The sequence below is a fragment of the Lissotriton helveticus genome, chromosome 11, assembly GCF_964261635.1.
Source record: "Lissotriton helveticus chromosome 11, aLisHel1.1, whole genome shotgun sequence".
In the NCBI taxonomy this organism is placed as follows: domain Eukaryota; kingdom Metazoa; phylum Chordata; class Amphibia; order Caudata; family Salamandridae; genus Lissotriton; species Lissotriton helveticus.
In genome coordinates this window covers 122,680,839-122,696,639 of record NC_136072.1, presented here as the reverse complement: position 1 = coordinate 122,696,639, position 15,801 = coordinate 122,680,839, and the positions used below count along the sequence as shown (strand labels likewise).

At 41.4% G+C, this 15,801-nt stretch overlaps 1 protein-coding gene across 1 annotated transcript in view; it reads right to left on the bottom strand.

Annotated features, from left to right (window-relative positions):
• The window catches only part of ATP11B (ATPase phospholipid transporting 11B (putative)), a 602,728-nt gene that overhangs the window by 326,085 nt on the left and 260,842 nt on the right, over positions 1-15,801 (bottom strand). The window contains exon 15 of the mRNA XM_078665453.1: positions 4,027-4,095. Within this exon, the coding sequence (XP_078521579.1) occupies positions 4,027-4,095 (69 nt within the window). The remainder of the gene's footprint in view (positions 1-4,026; positions 4,096-15,801) is intronic.

Genomic DNA, 15,801 nt, shown 5'->3' with positions numbered 1-15,801 from the left:
CAGAGGGAGAGATGGTGCAGGCAGAGGGAGAGATGGTGCAGGCAGAGGGAGAGATGGTGCAGGCAGAGGGAGAGATGGTGCAGGCAGAGGGAGAGATGGTGCAGGCAAAGGGAGAGATGGTGCAGGCGGAGGGGAGATGGTGTGGACACAGGGAGAGATGGTGCAACCAGAGGGGAGATGGTGCAGGCAGAGGGTGAGATGGTGTAGGCTGAGGGAAAGATGGTGCAGGCAGGGGGTGAAATGGTGCAGGCAGGGGGTGAAATGGTGCGGACAGAGGGAGAGATGGTGCGGACAGAGGGAGAGATGGTGCGGACAGAGGGAGAGATGGTGCAGGCAGAGGGGACATGGTGCAGGCAGAGGGTGAGTTGGTCCATCCGGTAAGTTGTGAGGGAGTGACACCATGAGTTACTCGCACCGGGTGACACCAACCCTAGTGACGCCACTGGTATGTTGTCAATTTCATTTCAATACTGGTGTGCTGTAGATTGAGTTATTGTGAGGGTAGTATGTTTTGCCAAGCCTAGTGGTGCAAATGTGTAGTGTGACATTAAGCGGCTTGTGTATTTGCATATGTTCTCACTTGTGGTGTGCTATAATAAGGTGTGATTGTTATTTGAACTGGTAGGATAGGTGATGCGTTATGTTGCATAGTGTCTCTAGTCATTGTAGGGACACTTTGGTGTGAAGATGGAGGGTGTGGTGTCACATGTAAAATGGTTTGTGTGTTAAATGTGCTATGTTGTATCAATCAAGGAAAATGTAAAAAAACAAAAAATGTGTTTGTATGTTTGGAAGTGTGATTTGGTGAGCATGTGTAGAGATGATAGGGCTATGTTTGTGTGGGCATATACAAGTGTTTCATTGCTCGAGGTCGTTTTACCTGGGTGTCGTATAGTGTGCTCGAAGTGTGATTTGGTGAGCATGTGTAGAGATGATAGGGCTATGTTTGTGTGGGCATATACAAGTGTTTCATTGTTCGAGGTCGTTTTACCTGGCTGTATTATAGTGTGCTCGAGAGAGGTATAGGTGAAATTGGGGGCAAGAGACAGAAAAGAGGGGAAAGTGTGGAAGAAGTCTGGATAAAAGAAGTGGTGAGATGGAAGGTGAAAAGCAAGAAGAGTAGGAGCTAGCAAGTGGGAAGAGCAGAAGGAAGAAGGCAGAGAGTGCGGAGATAGGCAAATAGAAAGTAAATTAAAAGAGGGGAAGAGAAGGAAAGAAGTGACAAGTGGTGAAAGAATGCTACGTAGAGAAGAGGTCAAAAGATTGAGGAGGGAGCCGATAAATGAGAATAGGGGACAAGAGGAAGTAACGAGAAGGGAGAGAACAGAAAGGAGAGAAGGAAGCAAAAGGTGCAGGAGCAGATGGTCTGAATCCAGATTTTATGAGAGGGCAAGTGACTAAGAGTTGTGAAAACGGAAGAAATGACAGGTGGGTTGCATGAATATTTGGTGTTTCTCAAAAAGTTGTAATCTATTTGTCTGAAATTAAAGGCGTTCGCTTTCTTGAACTTGAAACAGTCCCTGAATTTAGCAGGTTTCTAGGTCCTAGGATGCTTGTTTTCAGTCCAGGGAGGACTTGACCTGGCAGTTCGGCTGGACTGTTCCCATTGGGCACAGGTTCAAGAGTGATTTGCATATGGCTGGGTTCAAACTGGAATGGCATGGGGAGAAAAACGATGGATTTAGGCCCAGATCTCTGTACTGTGGTGAATGTATGACATTGTTCTGCATTCTGTCCATCAATTGTTCTTTTCGCATTCGAAGCCTTTAGGCATACACCAGGAAAGAAATCTACAATGTAGAGTGGGAAGAATGAAGCAAAATTTAATTTTTTTCGTGGATGTGATATTCAAGTTTTGAGTCAAATACTTAGAATGAAGCAAAATTTTTTTTTTTTCGTGGATGTGATATTCAAGTTTTGAGTCAAATACTTTGTTGCCCTTAGCTTTCTCTCTTTAGAGGAGATGCTAATACTGAATGGTCTTAGAAAACGGACTTACCTAGGTTAACGCTAATAAGTACTTCTGTCTTGTCTGGCTTTAGCTTTAGGTGATGCCTTGCAATATTTGGCTTACCTCACGTAGGCTGGGTTAGTCTGTGGAGGGTGTCCTTTGTGTCAACGTCTGCATGGCTGGAGCAGATTAAAACGTTTGAGCAATTAGAGGAGATAGGTTTTAAATGAAGGGGTGGAATTAGGGTGAACCCTGCAGTGCTGCACATAATAACTACTATACTCTACAGCAAAATAGTATCAAGTATACTGCGCTATGTTAGGTAAGAAGGAGGCTAATATACTGCACTATGTTAGGTAAGAAGGAGGCTATCCAGGTAACAGTATTGGCCTGTATCCCTTCAGCATTGAGTATGGTGGATGGGGTACAGTGGTACACTACATCAAATGCCATCAACACATTTAGAAGGTTATGTTCTGTGTGCTGTTATTGTTGTTGATAAGCAACATGGCAACCCATGAAAATACTAATCCTTATTATGTCCCCCTTATTGGTCTGGACCCCCGTTGAACTGTGAGTTGACCAATAATGTGGAAAACTAAGAGTACATACACACACACTATATATATATATTGTGAGCAAGGCGGTACAGCCGTCGAAACGCGTCTACCTTTTCTTTTGTAAAAATAAAAACTTTTTCCTGAAGTAAGATCCCACGGAGTCAGCGCCTGTTTTGTACCAGCAAAACCTCAGGCTTGGACTGTATATATATATATATATATATATATATATATATATATATATATATATATATATACACACACACATATATATATACTATGTGGGAGAGAAACACTTAGTAAGTGGGGTTCTGCAGGTCGATGCAGGGTTTCTTGATTGAAGGTTGGATCATTGTACAGAAGAGGGAAATGTAGAGGCGAGGATGCTGTTAATGTTAGTGGAATATGAGGGATACAGGGGGAATACTGCCCTTCTCATAGTCCTCTTCAATTCTTGTAGATGAAGGTCAGAAGTTGAGGGTGAAATTACGTAGATACATTTTCCAAGTGAGTTGTCTGCTTGTGATTCCAAGGTAGTAATTTGTTTGTAGCTCAAATTAGCGGTGGATTGGAGGGTACGCCAATAAATTCATGAATGTCTTGGATTTTGGAAATGAAGTGTTCTACACTTTTTTGCAGATATCCTGTAAATGAAGAATTGATAGGATCACGGATTTAGGTTTGAAGGATGCCACAGCTACTTTGTACTTTTTTGTGTTTGCAGTGCTAAATCGGCTTAGCTTGTGCAGAATCGGTTTTTATTTTTGTAGTCTCCTTCTATAGTGCAAGAACTGCATTTCGATTTTTTCTTCCTTGACTTAGATATTTTTATCTCCAATTTCATTCAAGTTTGTGACTCAAAAAAGCCAGCCGCTTAGGATATTTAACTTTGCAGGTAAAGCAGATTTTATTCTGGGGTACGATAATGAGACTGTTGTATTCAAAATTAAAAGAGATTTTTGGGTAGAAAAGGTTGAGCAGCACGGGGATGTAAACTGCTTTGGAGGGTGACTAGTTCAAGTACGCCAATCTGCTACCAAATAGGACTGTTATTTTTAAAGTTTTAACACTGGCAAGGGGATACTGCAGGCCATCAACATCAGCTTTCACTGCCACTGAAAATCGCCATTCTCTTGTGCTTGGGCTTCACAACATTGAGACTTTTTGCACATTCTAATGTATGATTTCATGCTTTGCTTTCATCCAATTACCAGGCAGGGTTTGTCCTTTTACTAGATTGGTTTATTTCTCCTAGTCCTGCTGGTAGTTTCGTTTTCAGGGCCCTTCTTTGCTTCGTCATTCTTCACAACATTTGCCAGAACTTAAAGAGTGTTAAAAAATATATCTGTGCTTCCTCCTTCAGCATCAACAGTCTTCGTTTTTAGGGTGGGCAGTATATGCTCAAAAAAAGGATTTATGTTGAAAAACCAAATGAACATTAGGAACAGCTAAAAAAAATGTGAAACTGATAATTAACCATATCGTTTTGCATAAGAGCAGAAAAATGGCATTTACCTCTCCGGTTTTCCGCGACATTTAATTTCCATTGTTTCCCCGTCTGTTCCAGTAAATGTGACACCCATCCTGCACAAAAAAGAAAAGGAAAATGAATAGCAAACTGATGAATATACACTACAAATGTGTATTTTAAAACTAAGTATTTATCACTATATAAACAAAAATGTATGATGTATACCTGCACATATAGTAAGAAATGGGTCAACTAAGTGATCAATAATTGGAGATCACACTGACTCACGAAGCATCCACTCCCTTTTTAAACTACTGAATAAAAATGGGAGCAACTGATCCGAGAAAGTATTCAAATTATTTTAAAATCCAAGGCCAGAGATGTGTTAGAAATCACCTTCCAAACTTAACCTCTCCGTATCAGTCGAAATGGAAGGAAAACGTTACGAACCTGTAATCCTTGTTCAGTTTTTTTGTGTTGTAAATTCATACGTTGGGATATATATTCCCTTATACAGTGTTGGGCTCAGAAATCTCCAACCTTTTTCTAAACATTTATTTGAACTTCAACTGCAGGTGTTTCTGGAATGTCATTCTGTGATTTTGCCCTTAAGCCACAGCGCACTGAAACAACACTTTATCTTTAGACATTTTCAGCCATCAAGCATGTAGTTTATTTTTAAATAAGTCTACATGATATTTTGTCGAACCATTAATCTGGCAGAGGAGTTCATCAAATGTGAATTTCCTCCTGATATAAGCAGCAAACATATGGTTACAAGAAATAAATGTTATCCTCTTGAACCATGAATACGCAGTAGAGTCAACTGTCCGTGCATCAATTATAAATCAGTGCTCTATCCTGACCATAGTCTTATTTGCGGAGGAATTTGGTGAAATTTAATTTTTATTAAGACCAGGACATCCGCTTCAATATGGGTTGGAAAAATAGGGGTTTTCAATGTGAGACATCAGAAAAAGTGGATTTTACAGAACAAATGAGAATAAGCATGGCGATAGTTACAAATCAGTAATACAGAGACTAATTCAAAACAACATCAATAATAATTGTGCAAGTGCTGATTCAGCAAACCTTAGATGCACACCTACTCAAGTACCACTCAATTCGGACAAAGTGCTTAAATAAACCAATCTAGCCTTTGTGTAAGATTACACAGAAGAAAAACATGAGGGCAAATAAACGATGAGTGGACTGCTACCCGAATGATCGCCGGATGTTAAACTAATTGCAATAATTCATCCCATTACTTTTTCTATATTTTATGTAACGCTTTAAGAGTCCAAAGAAAGGAATGCTCATATGTGGGACCTGTGGGAAAACATCAGGCTGGACAACCCAGTGCAATAACCAGTACACTAACTATGTTGTGCATGTCTCTCTCTCACGCCTCTTAATTCACCACACTTGTAAATGCTGCATCCTATATTATAAAAATTGCACGTTGATGATCATCATGCACAACATGAAAACATTCTCAAACCGGATCACAAGCACCACCCTTCCAACCACACACCCTGGACGGCGTGGCTTGCTGCTAAAGAAGGCAAGCATTTCAGTACCCCACATAAGGGTAGTAAGAGCTATATAAATGTTGCAAACCAATACAATACTGCAATTCATCAGCATCCCTCAAAATATGGTGCTTTGATATACGTAGCACATGTGCCTGGTGCACTGCAGTCATCCAAACCCACTACAAATCCGTATGGTAGTCAACACCGCTGGCAATAAACGTACAAGCAACTTGCACTGATAGGGCTCATGCCCATGCGTGTACTACTTTCATTGTGAAAATTATGATCAACTACGCCTTTTGACAGTTAACTTCAGTGCAATGGCATGATGGAGCCCACAACTACTTGGGGGTCAGTAAAAAGGTAACACTGCTTACATATGCATTGGGCATTACCCAAATAACAGCACTACAAGTGCAGACAGACATTTACCATGTATGCAAGTAAAAACACACATACTGGAATGGATAGCCAATGACCGATCTATCATCTATGGAAAAACCAACATAAATGCATTTCTTTTTAAGCCAGGTGACTTCACATACCCTCACTGTCCTTATTTGCTGATCTAACATCCCTCAAAGTCACTCTAATACACTACCACAACGGAGGTAATAGACCTTCGTATCTGTAAGCACGCACTACATGCCATTCACATCGAATACAGCCTTACAGTTATTCAAAACCCAGGACCTACAGCAGTGAGAGGGTAAACAGATCAGAGAGTGAATGCGAGTCTCAGTCCAGAGGTCTGCTAAAAACCTCTGGCAATTATATGTCAATTATTATAATTGATATGTTGCATTTGACCAGCTGCGTCATCCTGAGACATCTTAACCAGGTGCCAGACTTGATAGGGAAACTTCTGATATAGCTCTCTGGCCGAAACAGGGGGCGCTGACTGAAACTCAACTTCAGGAATGGAGCCACAGTGATTTAATTGGAGGAACTAAGTGCCCAATCCCAGGGCTATGATGCCTATCCTACTATATTTTATTCCAGAGGGGGCGAGAAGAAGGACTGCAGTGCAGCAACTGATGGTAGAGTTTCGTTCTGAATTTGCACGTGGGAGGGTCAGTGAGTGATCTGCATGCAAATAGACTACACACCAGAAAGATCACTACCAAAGGTAAGTAACTTTTTCTTATGATAGATACTTCTAAATACAGATGCATCACCTTTGAATAGATTTCCAACAAATACTCCAATAGGAAAAGGATCTGAAGAAACATCATACAATGATATCCAGCAAGACAGAACAGCCGAAGTTCCCATCGCAGCTCACATTGGAGGTCAAGCAGTAATGTTCGGCAAAGGAGAGTAAGGAAGACCATGTTACTGCTTTGTAATTGTCTGCCACCTGCACTCCCTGTGTTAAAGCTGTTGTAGAAGACTTAACTCTGGTACAGTGAGCTTGAATTCCCTTGGGCAGTTAGTATAAAATAACCCCCTGATTCCAAAATGGAGTTCCTAGGACTGGGTAAATTCAAATATAGTAAAAACTTCCTTGGCAACAAATGACCTGTTGAGAATCAGGTTAAACATGAACCCTTGATAAGTGAAGAGGGAACCTCAATATACTGACACACTATACAAATATATATAGAAAAGATATATATATATATATGTATTACAAAATGAAAACAGTACACATCAATTATTCAATAGCATAATTAAAAAAGGGAGGTAGACACAACCTATATAATACAACCGCCATAATTGGTTAAAAACATTTCAAAAGAAATGGCAATTGATATAAGTACAGTGGTAGTCAATAAATGATTATAATATCGCAATTAATCTCGACGCGAGTTTCGGCGATGGACCGCCTTCTTCAGGAGAACCACTGGATATTTCTAAAAAAAATATATACATAACATACATTTCAATGCACAAAATACAAACTGTCGTATACTGAGGCTCATGGATAAACATACATGGAGGTACGCCATAGACCAAAGTGGAGGAAAAAGGGACATGTCCTATTTCGTGCTAGCATGTGTAAGAAATTTGGCAAGAGCAAGAAAAAGGTCTCTAAAGGATACAAAAAAGAAAACAAATCTATAGAATAAAGATTAAGATGTATAAAGTTGAAATTGAAAAAAGAGGAAAGTACATCCTCCGTGCTCGGAGTGGAAAATATATAATGTGCCCCAGAGTACAATCTTCCCATAGATCTCTACAACATACAGAATGAATTTATAATATATAGATTAGGATGCATAAATAGAAGTAGAAAAAAGGGAAATATATAACCTCCGTGATCAGAGTAGAAAACATATGAATCCTCAACTTGACCTACGTAAAGGCTCAAAAGGATTCACAATCCAGAGCATCAAAACAAGATTTGAGTCCCAAAATGGCATGATAAATGGCACAAACAGGTGGATGCCTGCGTGTCAATCCTTTAAAAATCTATGCACCACCGGTAACCTGAACAGGGATGGTTGGTCTGTAGGATATAAAAAAACAAAAAGCAGACAATGTTGCCAGATACTCCTTGACAGTGGCCACTGCATAGCCTCATTAGGCTAAGGTTAGTATAAACAGTAATATATTGGCCATAGATGCTTTCCAAGTCCTACACCATTGTTGGTACACCAGGACACATACTTGTTCCATCTCCCATACGGACTTAGGATCACGTTGACCAGCTCTGATAGTAACGAAAAGAACTTGGATGGCCCCACACATCGCCAACACCTTGTCTGCGACATGAGATCCACTCTCAGTAGGAGATGAAGAGGGACCAGTCTTCTTGGCCCGTCTGGAGAGATTAGGATGGCTTGGGCTGGGTCCTGGCGCATATTTCTCAGAAATAGAGGCATAAAGGATATAAAAGGAAATATGTAGTGAGGTAGGAAGCAAACGTCCTCCTGAAGCATGCCCCACTGAAAGAAATCTCTCAATATCCAGGAGATGCCATTGGGAGACTTTGTAAGCCTGATGTTCAGAGAGGCATTCAGGTGGTTGGCAACCATGCATAGCTCCTGCGCCTACAACCAGAGTCTCAGCACTTCCCAACAGAAAAGATGAGACCCTACTCCCCCGCTTGTTGATATACCACATCACAGTTGTAATGTATTTCAAGAAGATTTGAACTGCCTAACCATAAAGGGAAGGCCTTGTGTGCTTTCAGAAACACCTATAGTTCTACAAAGCTGATATGCAACCTCTGCTCTTCTAATGACTAAAGTCTCAAGATTCTCCTGGTGCATGCCCCACCTAAAGGTTGAAGCTTCTTTTATCACTTTAACCACCAACAATGGGATCCAAAACGACTTCACTCTAAGAGGTTGTCTTCTGACACCCACCAGCCCAACTCCACTGCAGCATCCACGGAGATCACTTAGGAGTCTTGAAGATCTCCCTGATTTTGGAAACACTGCCTATGATGTAACACTGTACAGCTCTCTTGTGCAAGCGTGCACAAGTGACTAGAAAGACGCAGGAGGCCAGCAGACCAAACAGTTGAAAGAGTGTGCTCAGAGTTTACACCAAAAACGTGTGCCAAATGGATCCTTTGTGGAGGTGGAAACCCTCAGAGTAGGCTAGCTTCCAGTACAGTAGGCACTGGGAGGACTCCAAGTCAGACTTGGACATAATGATGGAAAAACTCCAGTCAAACAAACAATTGTCCCGTTCAATGCCATTATCATTCCTTGCAGTCAATAATAAAGTGTGTTTAAAAAACAAACAAAAAAAAACCCAAAAGGGATCCTTTCATTTGCAGGTGGTGAAACACAGTTTGTGGAGAACCAGCATTAAGGAGCCAGTTGTCCAGGTATGGAAAAACAGTGATTCCTGACTTCCCGAGATAAGCCACCACCAATGCCATCACCTTGGTGAAGACTAAGTGCCAATGTGTAGCCAAAAAAAAGAACAGCAAATTGGGAGTGAGTAGTACCCACCGCTGACTGCAGGTTCTTCCTGTGTGACTGCATGACTGGTATGTGCAAGAAAGTGTCCTGTATGACGAGGGACACCATTCAGTCTTCTAATCCAGCACCAGTACAACATGAGCCAGGGAAAGCATCCAGAAATGTTCCTTGTGTAGGTACCAGTTAAGAAGCCTGAAGGCTAGGATCAGACTGGGACAGGCATCCTTCTTAGGAAGTACCAGGAATAGCACCCCTATTCAATTTTCTGCTCTGGCACCAACTTAATTGCTCCTTTCTGCAACAGTGTTGCCACCACCTGATGAAGGATCCACAAATGATCTTGGGAAGCATGGATTGGGAAGGAGACCATTGGGCGGATGCAGGCAGCAGGTGGTATGTACCACCTTTTTAGTAGGACCCAGAGGTCTCAAGTAATGGCATTTTAGGCCTGTAAATAGACACCCTTCCTACCAACAGAATAACGTGCTCCTTCACAGAAGTACTCCTGCTTCCAAGGTGTTGCTGGGGAGGGAGGGCTGATGCAGCTGAGCGCACTCCTTATCCCTACCACTGTATTGTCACACAAAGCGGATTTGTTGTTGCTGTTGACCAGTATGGCCATCCCTAATGACTTCTATAAAATGGCCGGAGGTGTTCAGGGTGATCCAGACCACCAAGGATACAACATTACAAAGGGTATAGGTATAACAGCCTAGTAAACATGTTGCATTTAGGGAGCATAAAGCCAAGCTTTTTGCTGAAAAGGACAGGTTTCCTACACCTTCAAATTGTTTTAAATTCCCTGTCTATTGGGTGGGTTGGAACAGCTTATCCTAAGTCTCAGGGTCGAGGAAGCACTTAATTGATGGATACATGAAAAATAAATAAAGGGGCAGGTCTTTGACGACGAGATATGGCACTGGACCCCTGTTCCAGAGGATGATTTGGACCATGGATCTTAGACCATCGTGATAAGGGATTTATTAAATGACAGAAGAGGCAAACTGGAAGCTGAAGATGACTGTTGTAAGCTCTGGCACATTCTGTTAGATATGGGCATTGATCCTAGTTTAGTCTACTTCTTGGCCGACCTACACAGGGATCTCGCCGCAAGAGTGAGGGTCAACCAAGAAGGAAAATGCACAAGACACTTTACATCAGGCAGAGGTGTCCGCCAAGGATTTATTATAGCACCACTACTTCTTTGTATATTAATAATCTGGGCAAGTTTTTGGAAATGGCTAGTCTGGACATACCTCGGGTAGGGGACAGGCTCATTCCAGTGCTCCTCTACGCGGATGATGCCGTCCTATTGGCCCATACAGCTATAGGGCTCCAAAGGCTTTTAGATACCTTTGGGGCCTACATGAAATCTCTGGACTTAGCGATAAATATACCCAAATCTCATGTAATGACTATGGGCCGGAAACCCAAAAAAACAAAAACTTTTCTTTGTGATACTGTAGAATTGACTAAGGTGACCTCTTTCACTTATCTGGGAGTACTTTTTGATGAGCAGGGTTCCTGGGTACCTCAACAAAAAGGTAAAGCTAATGCGAGGGTTAGGGTCAACGGCCGCTGTGAATGGTTTTGCGCAGCGACTGGGGGCTAAACCGATGGATGCAATGCTTAATATCTAGATACAAACAGTTGAAAATAAATTCCTACGCTCGCTCCTGTCTGTACCCCAATCCACTCCTACTTTTCAATTCACCAGGAACAAGGGGTTGGCTATGTGACAGACCGGTTGAGGCAGGCTCCGGTGCTCTGCTGGCTTAAAACCTGGCTTAACCCCCAATTAACGCTGAACCATAAGATAATCAGGGATTGTGACACCCTAGACCAAGTCAACAAAATTCCATGTCTGATTTATGTCAAGAATATTTTAACTAAGCTTGGACGTCCAGACTTATTCAATTCTCCGTATAATGTAACTAGATGCTTTGGTATGGGTAAAAATACACTTATTGGATCGGATGAAGGTAGAGAGGGAGGAGACTGAACTAATGACTCCTACGGTTAAAATACATTTCCTGTTAAAAACTATCCCTGAGATTGAACCCTATCTGAGGATTGTTACTAAACCATTTCACCGCCTGCTTCTAAAGAGATTCCGTTTTAACTTAATTCATTTTTATCTGGGAAATTGACAAGACTGGATGCAGGACGTGTGATTTAGGTCCCTGTGATAATTTTTCGATACAGAACACAATGCACTTTATTATGTTTTGTGATCATTATTGCGCTATCCGCAGGAGGTTTTTAGTCCCAATCTTAAATGGGAGAGGCTTTATTCAGGTTAAACCAGCTCTATTGTACTTACAAAAGCTTAATGATCCATAGGAGATTTTTAATATTGCGAGCTTTCTTGTCGCAGCAGTGAGACTTCGACAAATCCGGCACCCCATGCTGGTATAAGAATACTGTAAAGCCCATGTTACTACTTTTTTAATACTTGCGTTTTTATCACTAAATTATTTTTTATTGTAATGGTGTAATGCCCTTATTGTTTTAACCATACTGAAGATTTTATGTATTCATGAATTTTGTTTTATTCCCGCCCTAATTTTCTTAAATCGCCCTATAATTGAAGGATCGGTTATGACATTTTATTGTGTAATGTATGTGTTTTTACTGTGTACCGTATGTGTTTTATGTAATGTATTGTGATCTAATGAATGGAACTTTTATGGTTTTCAGTAACCGAATAAAGTGGTTTGAACGAACGACTGTTGCATGCCAGTAAGGATGTTTAGTTTATAGTCTACCAATGGCAGAGGGAGTTGCAAAATTTTGGCAACTCATTAGAACTGTTTGAAAAGATGCAATCTCGGGAGGAGTCCGACAAGCTCGATATCTATTTCCAGAAATGTGACCAGGTATTTTGCATCTTGAAGAGACATCAAATATGAAGCAGAGGCTAGGTCATGCTGAAGAGGTTATGATTACCTCTTTGAGAATACCTTAGTATTGATGTATTGATTTTAAACTCTTCGCAGATGTGTACAAATCTTGGACAACTGGTGGAGGAAGCAGAGCTGCCAACGGCTTTGGAGCCAGCACCAGGCATGGCACTGGAATCAGATATTGCAGCAAAGTCAGTTACTGAACTGGTACTTGCGCTGACATCAGTGACTGGCTTGGGGTTTAAGGTTCAGCTGCAGGAACAAAGGGAGACTGCACTTGGTGGAACCTGTATGGTGCTAAAAGGACATGCATCGTTTGAGGAAGAGTGCCGACAGGACTTTCATAAGGTCTCATGGGAGCAATGGGTGCTCCAGTGAGGATGGCAGCTTTCCTGATAGATCAATCATAGCTTGTATGCTGGATCCCGGAAACACTGAAGATGGAGCCAGTGGCGACGGGTGGGGGGATATCTTCGTCAGTTCCGGCTCCGGGGAAGATGGAGCTTGGGATGACTTGCCTTTAAATGGACATATATCCATCACACTGATGACAGGGTTTGCAACCTGACCTTTTTGGAGCACTATACCTACTTTACACCCAAAACAATATTTTGGAAAGCACAAAAGTCTCCTTACAGAAGGTGAAGCTCCAGATCAGTGTTGAAAGGTGTTAAAAAATAGAACTGAAATCAGGGCACTGGGATGAGCAGTTTGTTTCACAGGGATGGTGCATGGGATATTCAACGGTGAGGATTCTGCTGCGGAAGATCAGAACACAAAGCGATGTTGATTAAATGGTAGGTGTGGCTTTTGGCTGATACTACTTCTGTCCTGCTATTAAATTACTGTCAAGAGGATTTTAAATTGGAATTTTTCACAATGTAAGCTGGGGAGTGAAAAATCCATCATCTAAACATTATGCAGTTAAGTTCAATCAAGACCATTGGGTATCAAGAGTGTCCATGACAGACTTGCAGACCACAACTGCTGCTGTCAGAAAGCTCTGCAGCTGACCTTCTGCCAGAGTTTTTGCCAGCAGCAATTCCTGTTACATGTCATCATAGGACTCTACAACGCCCTGCTCCTCCAGCTAGCAGTTTGTCCCCATAATGTTCCCAGGACAGCCAGAGAGAGGAATGAGAGCACCCCAACATTATCATTGCAGAAGTGTAGATTTTTGTGGAAGTGGTCCTCACAATAGCATAGCTAGTCACAAAAGCAGCTGGGCATGAGGACAATCTGAAATCTAAAAGGCCATCGTTCAACAATGCTGCACTGAAGAAGTCAGCAAGTACATGCATGTAAAGGGTGAAATAGATGGGATGACCAACTTAAATTAAATATGGAATGACCGGTTCATATTTGGCTCTTTCTGGCCCTCCAGAACAGCTGCATCATTCAATTCACTTCAAATGACTCGGATCCTGTTGACCACAGCCATTCAGCAGCAGAGATACCTATGGGGCAATCTCTTATGAAGCAAAAAACACACATCTGATGACTTGACTAACTGAGAACTGGAAAAAGTCCTCTTCTCAACCACAAGTTTGACCCTAGCAAATCCCACCGTACCTGCACTGGACTAGAGTGGGGTTAGAAGTTTGTAATGTTGGGAGCTACTAGAAGCACAGACAGCATGCAAGCAGCAGAAACGAGATCAGGGCAAGCCCCGCGGAAAGCAGAAAGGTCCTTCGGACTTATTGATGGTGGGGTTTGCAGTAGGAGAAAAAGAGGCCATAGGTGTAGGTACAAATTGCTGTGCAAGTTACAAGCGCTCCAAGCCAGAAGAAGCAGAGAGTACAGGATGTTAGTAACCCAGGACTCTATGTATATTCCTGGCAACTAGTTACCACCACGAGATCATCTCTAGCTGCTACCTCAGATGTCTTCTTATGCCCTTTATTGTTCCACTGTTGTTGGTGACACATACAAATCCTGTTTAGAAATAGTGCTGGGGAAATAGCCCTTCCTGCCAGTCTGAATTATTCAAACAAGGGGATAGTCTAAATGAATTCTGGAATGGACTTCCACACATTGAACAAACTCCCAGAAAGAACTGTTGTTCAGGTCTTTCTTTCTGGATTAAAGTATTTCAAGTAGGAATGATCCTGAGATTTAAACGCCGTGGGCTCCTGTGGAGGTAACCTGTTTCAGTGTCAGATAGGAGAAAAGGGATTAGTTGCTAAACTGTTATGAATTCTTTTAGAAACTTTGATGATGCACTATGTACATTATTACTAATACAACTAACATTACTTTTATTTATTTTGAAAAGGTACTTAGTTGGCTATTAAAAACCATACATTTGAATGGTTGGTATAAAGTAAAGTGATTAATGAATACCTTTTACCAGGCCAACCCAACTGCAATGCTTGACCTGTACATACTGAAAAAGCACCAAACCCCCAGAGTTGCACATTTCATGCCACATGCACCTGCTTTCAGCATCCAACAGGCACATCTGGAGCTAGCCAGAGTTTAAACCAGTCTTGCTTGTTGTGCTCATGCAATGTTAGAGAAAATATTTTTGGAAAAAAGATCAGTAACAAGTTGAATAATACAACACAGCTCTAATCTAGAAGCAAAGAAAAGGCAACTGACCTCATAGGCATTGATTGTGCCTTCGCTAAAGGCTAAGTCATTTTAGTGAGTGACACAAACACACTATCCTGAAATCACTGGCATCGAAACTGCAGACATGTAAAAATACTTATCCAAGTCTTGAGATATTTTCAAAATAGTTTCTCACATAAAGAATCTGCAGTATCCATTAGTACTCAACATTAAGAACTGAGTAGACAAGCAAGCTTTTTAATTGATAAAAGATAATAGGGTAGGATGCTTAAGGTGAAGGTGATATGTTGTAATTAATGTAGAATATGCTCTTGAAGTTACATCTGCTAAATACACAGGCAGCACCCCTGTAAGTTATTTCAATGTGATCTACATTAACATATAAACACAAGAAAGAATATTTGACAAAGTGCCTGGATCGAAGTAATAGTGACGTTCACATGTTTACAACATGCCCAGCCACGTGGATTTAGAAAATGTTTTGCATCAGGAACGACTGCCAGTAATGAGTACTGCAAGTGGTTATGCTGATCAGTAAAGATGGTGCATATATATAAATGCACAATTTACTATTTGAACATTGGATGTTTGGGGAAATTATTTGACAATTTAACCACTTCGGCGCTGATGACGAGCTCAGCTCGTCATCAGTTGCGCCGCTCGCACGCAGATGACGAGCTGAGCTCGTCATGTAACGCGCGTTTAAAAAAAACGCCGCGTACAGCGGGAAAAGCCGCCGCACGCATGCGGTTAAAATCCTCTTAAGAATAATTTTCAATTATTATACAAGCAGCTGTAGAGATGCCTTTATTTTGTACAACATTTTAATGCCGACAATCAGGATAGTTTACATCGTTCTGTCTACCGTGACAAAGTAACTTCAATTCCAGTAATGCATAAAAAACTGTGGCTTTTAACATATT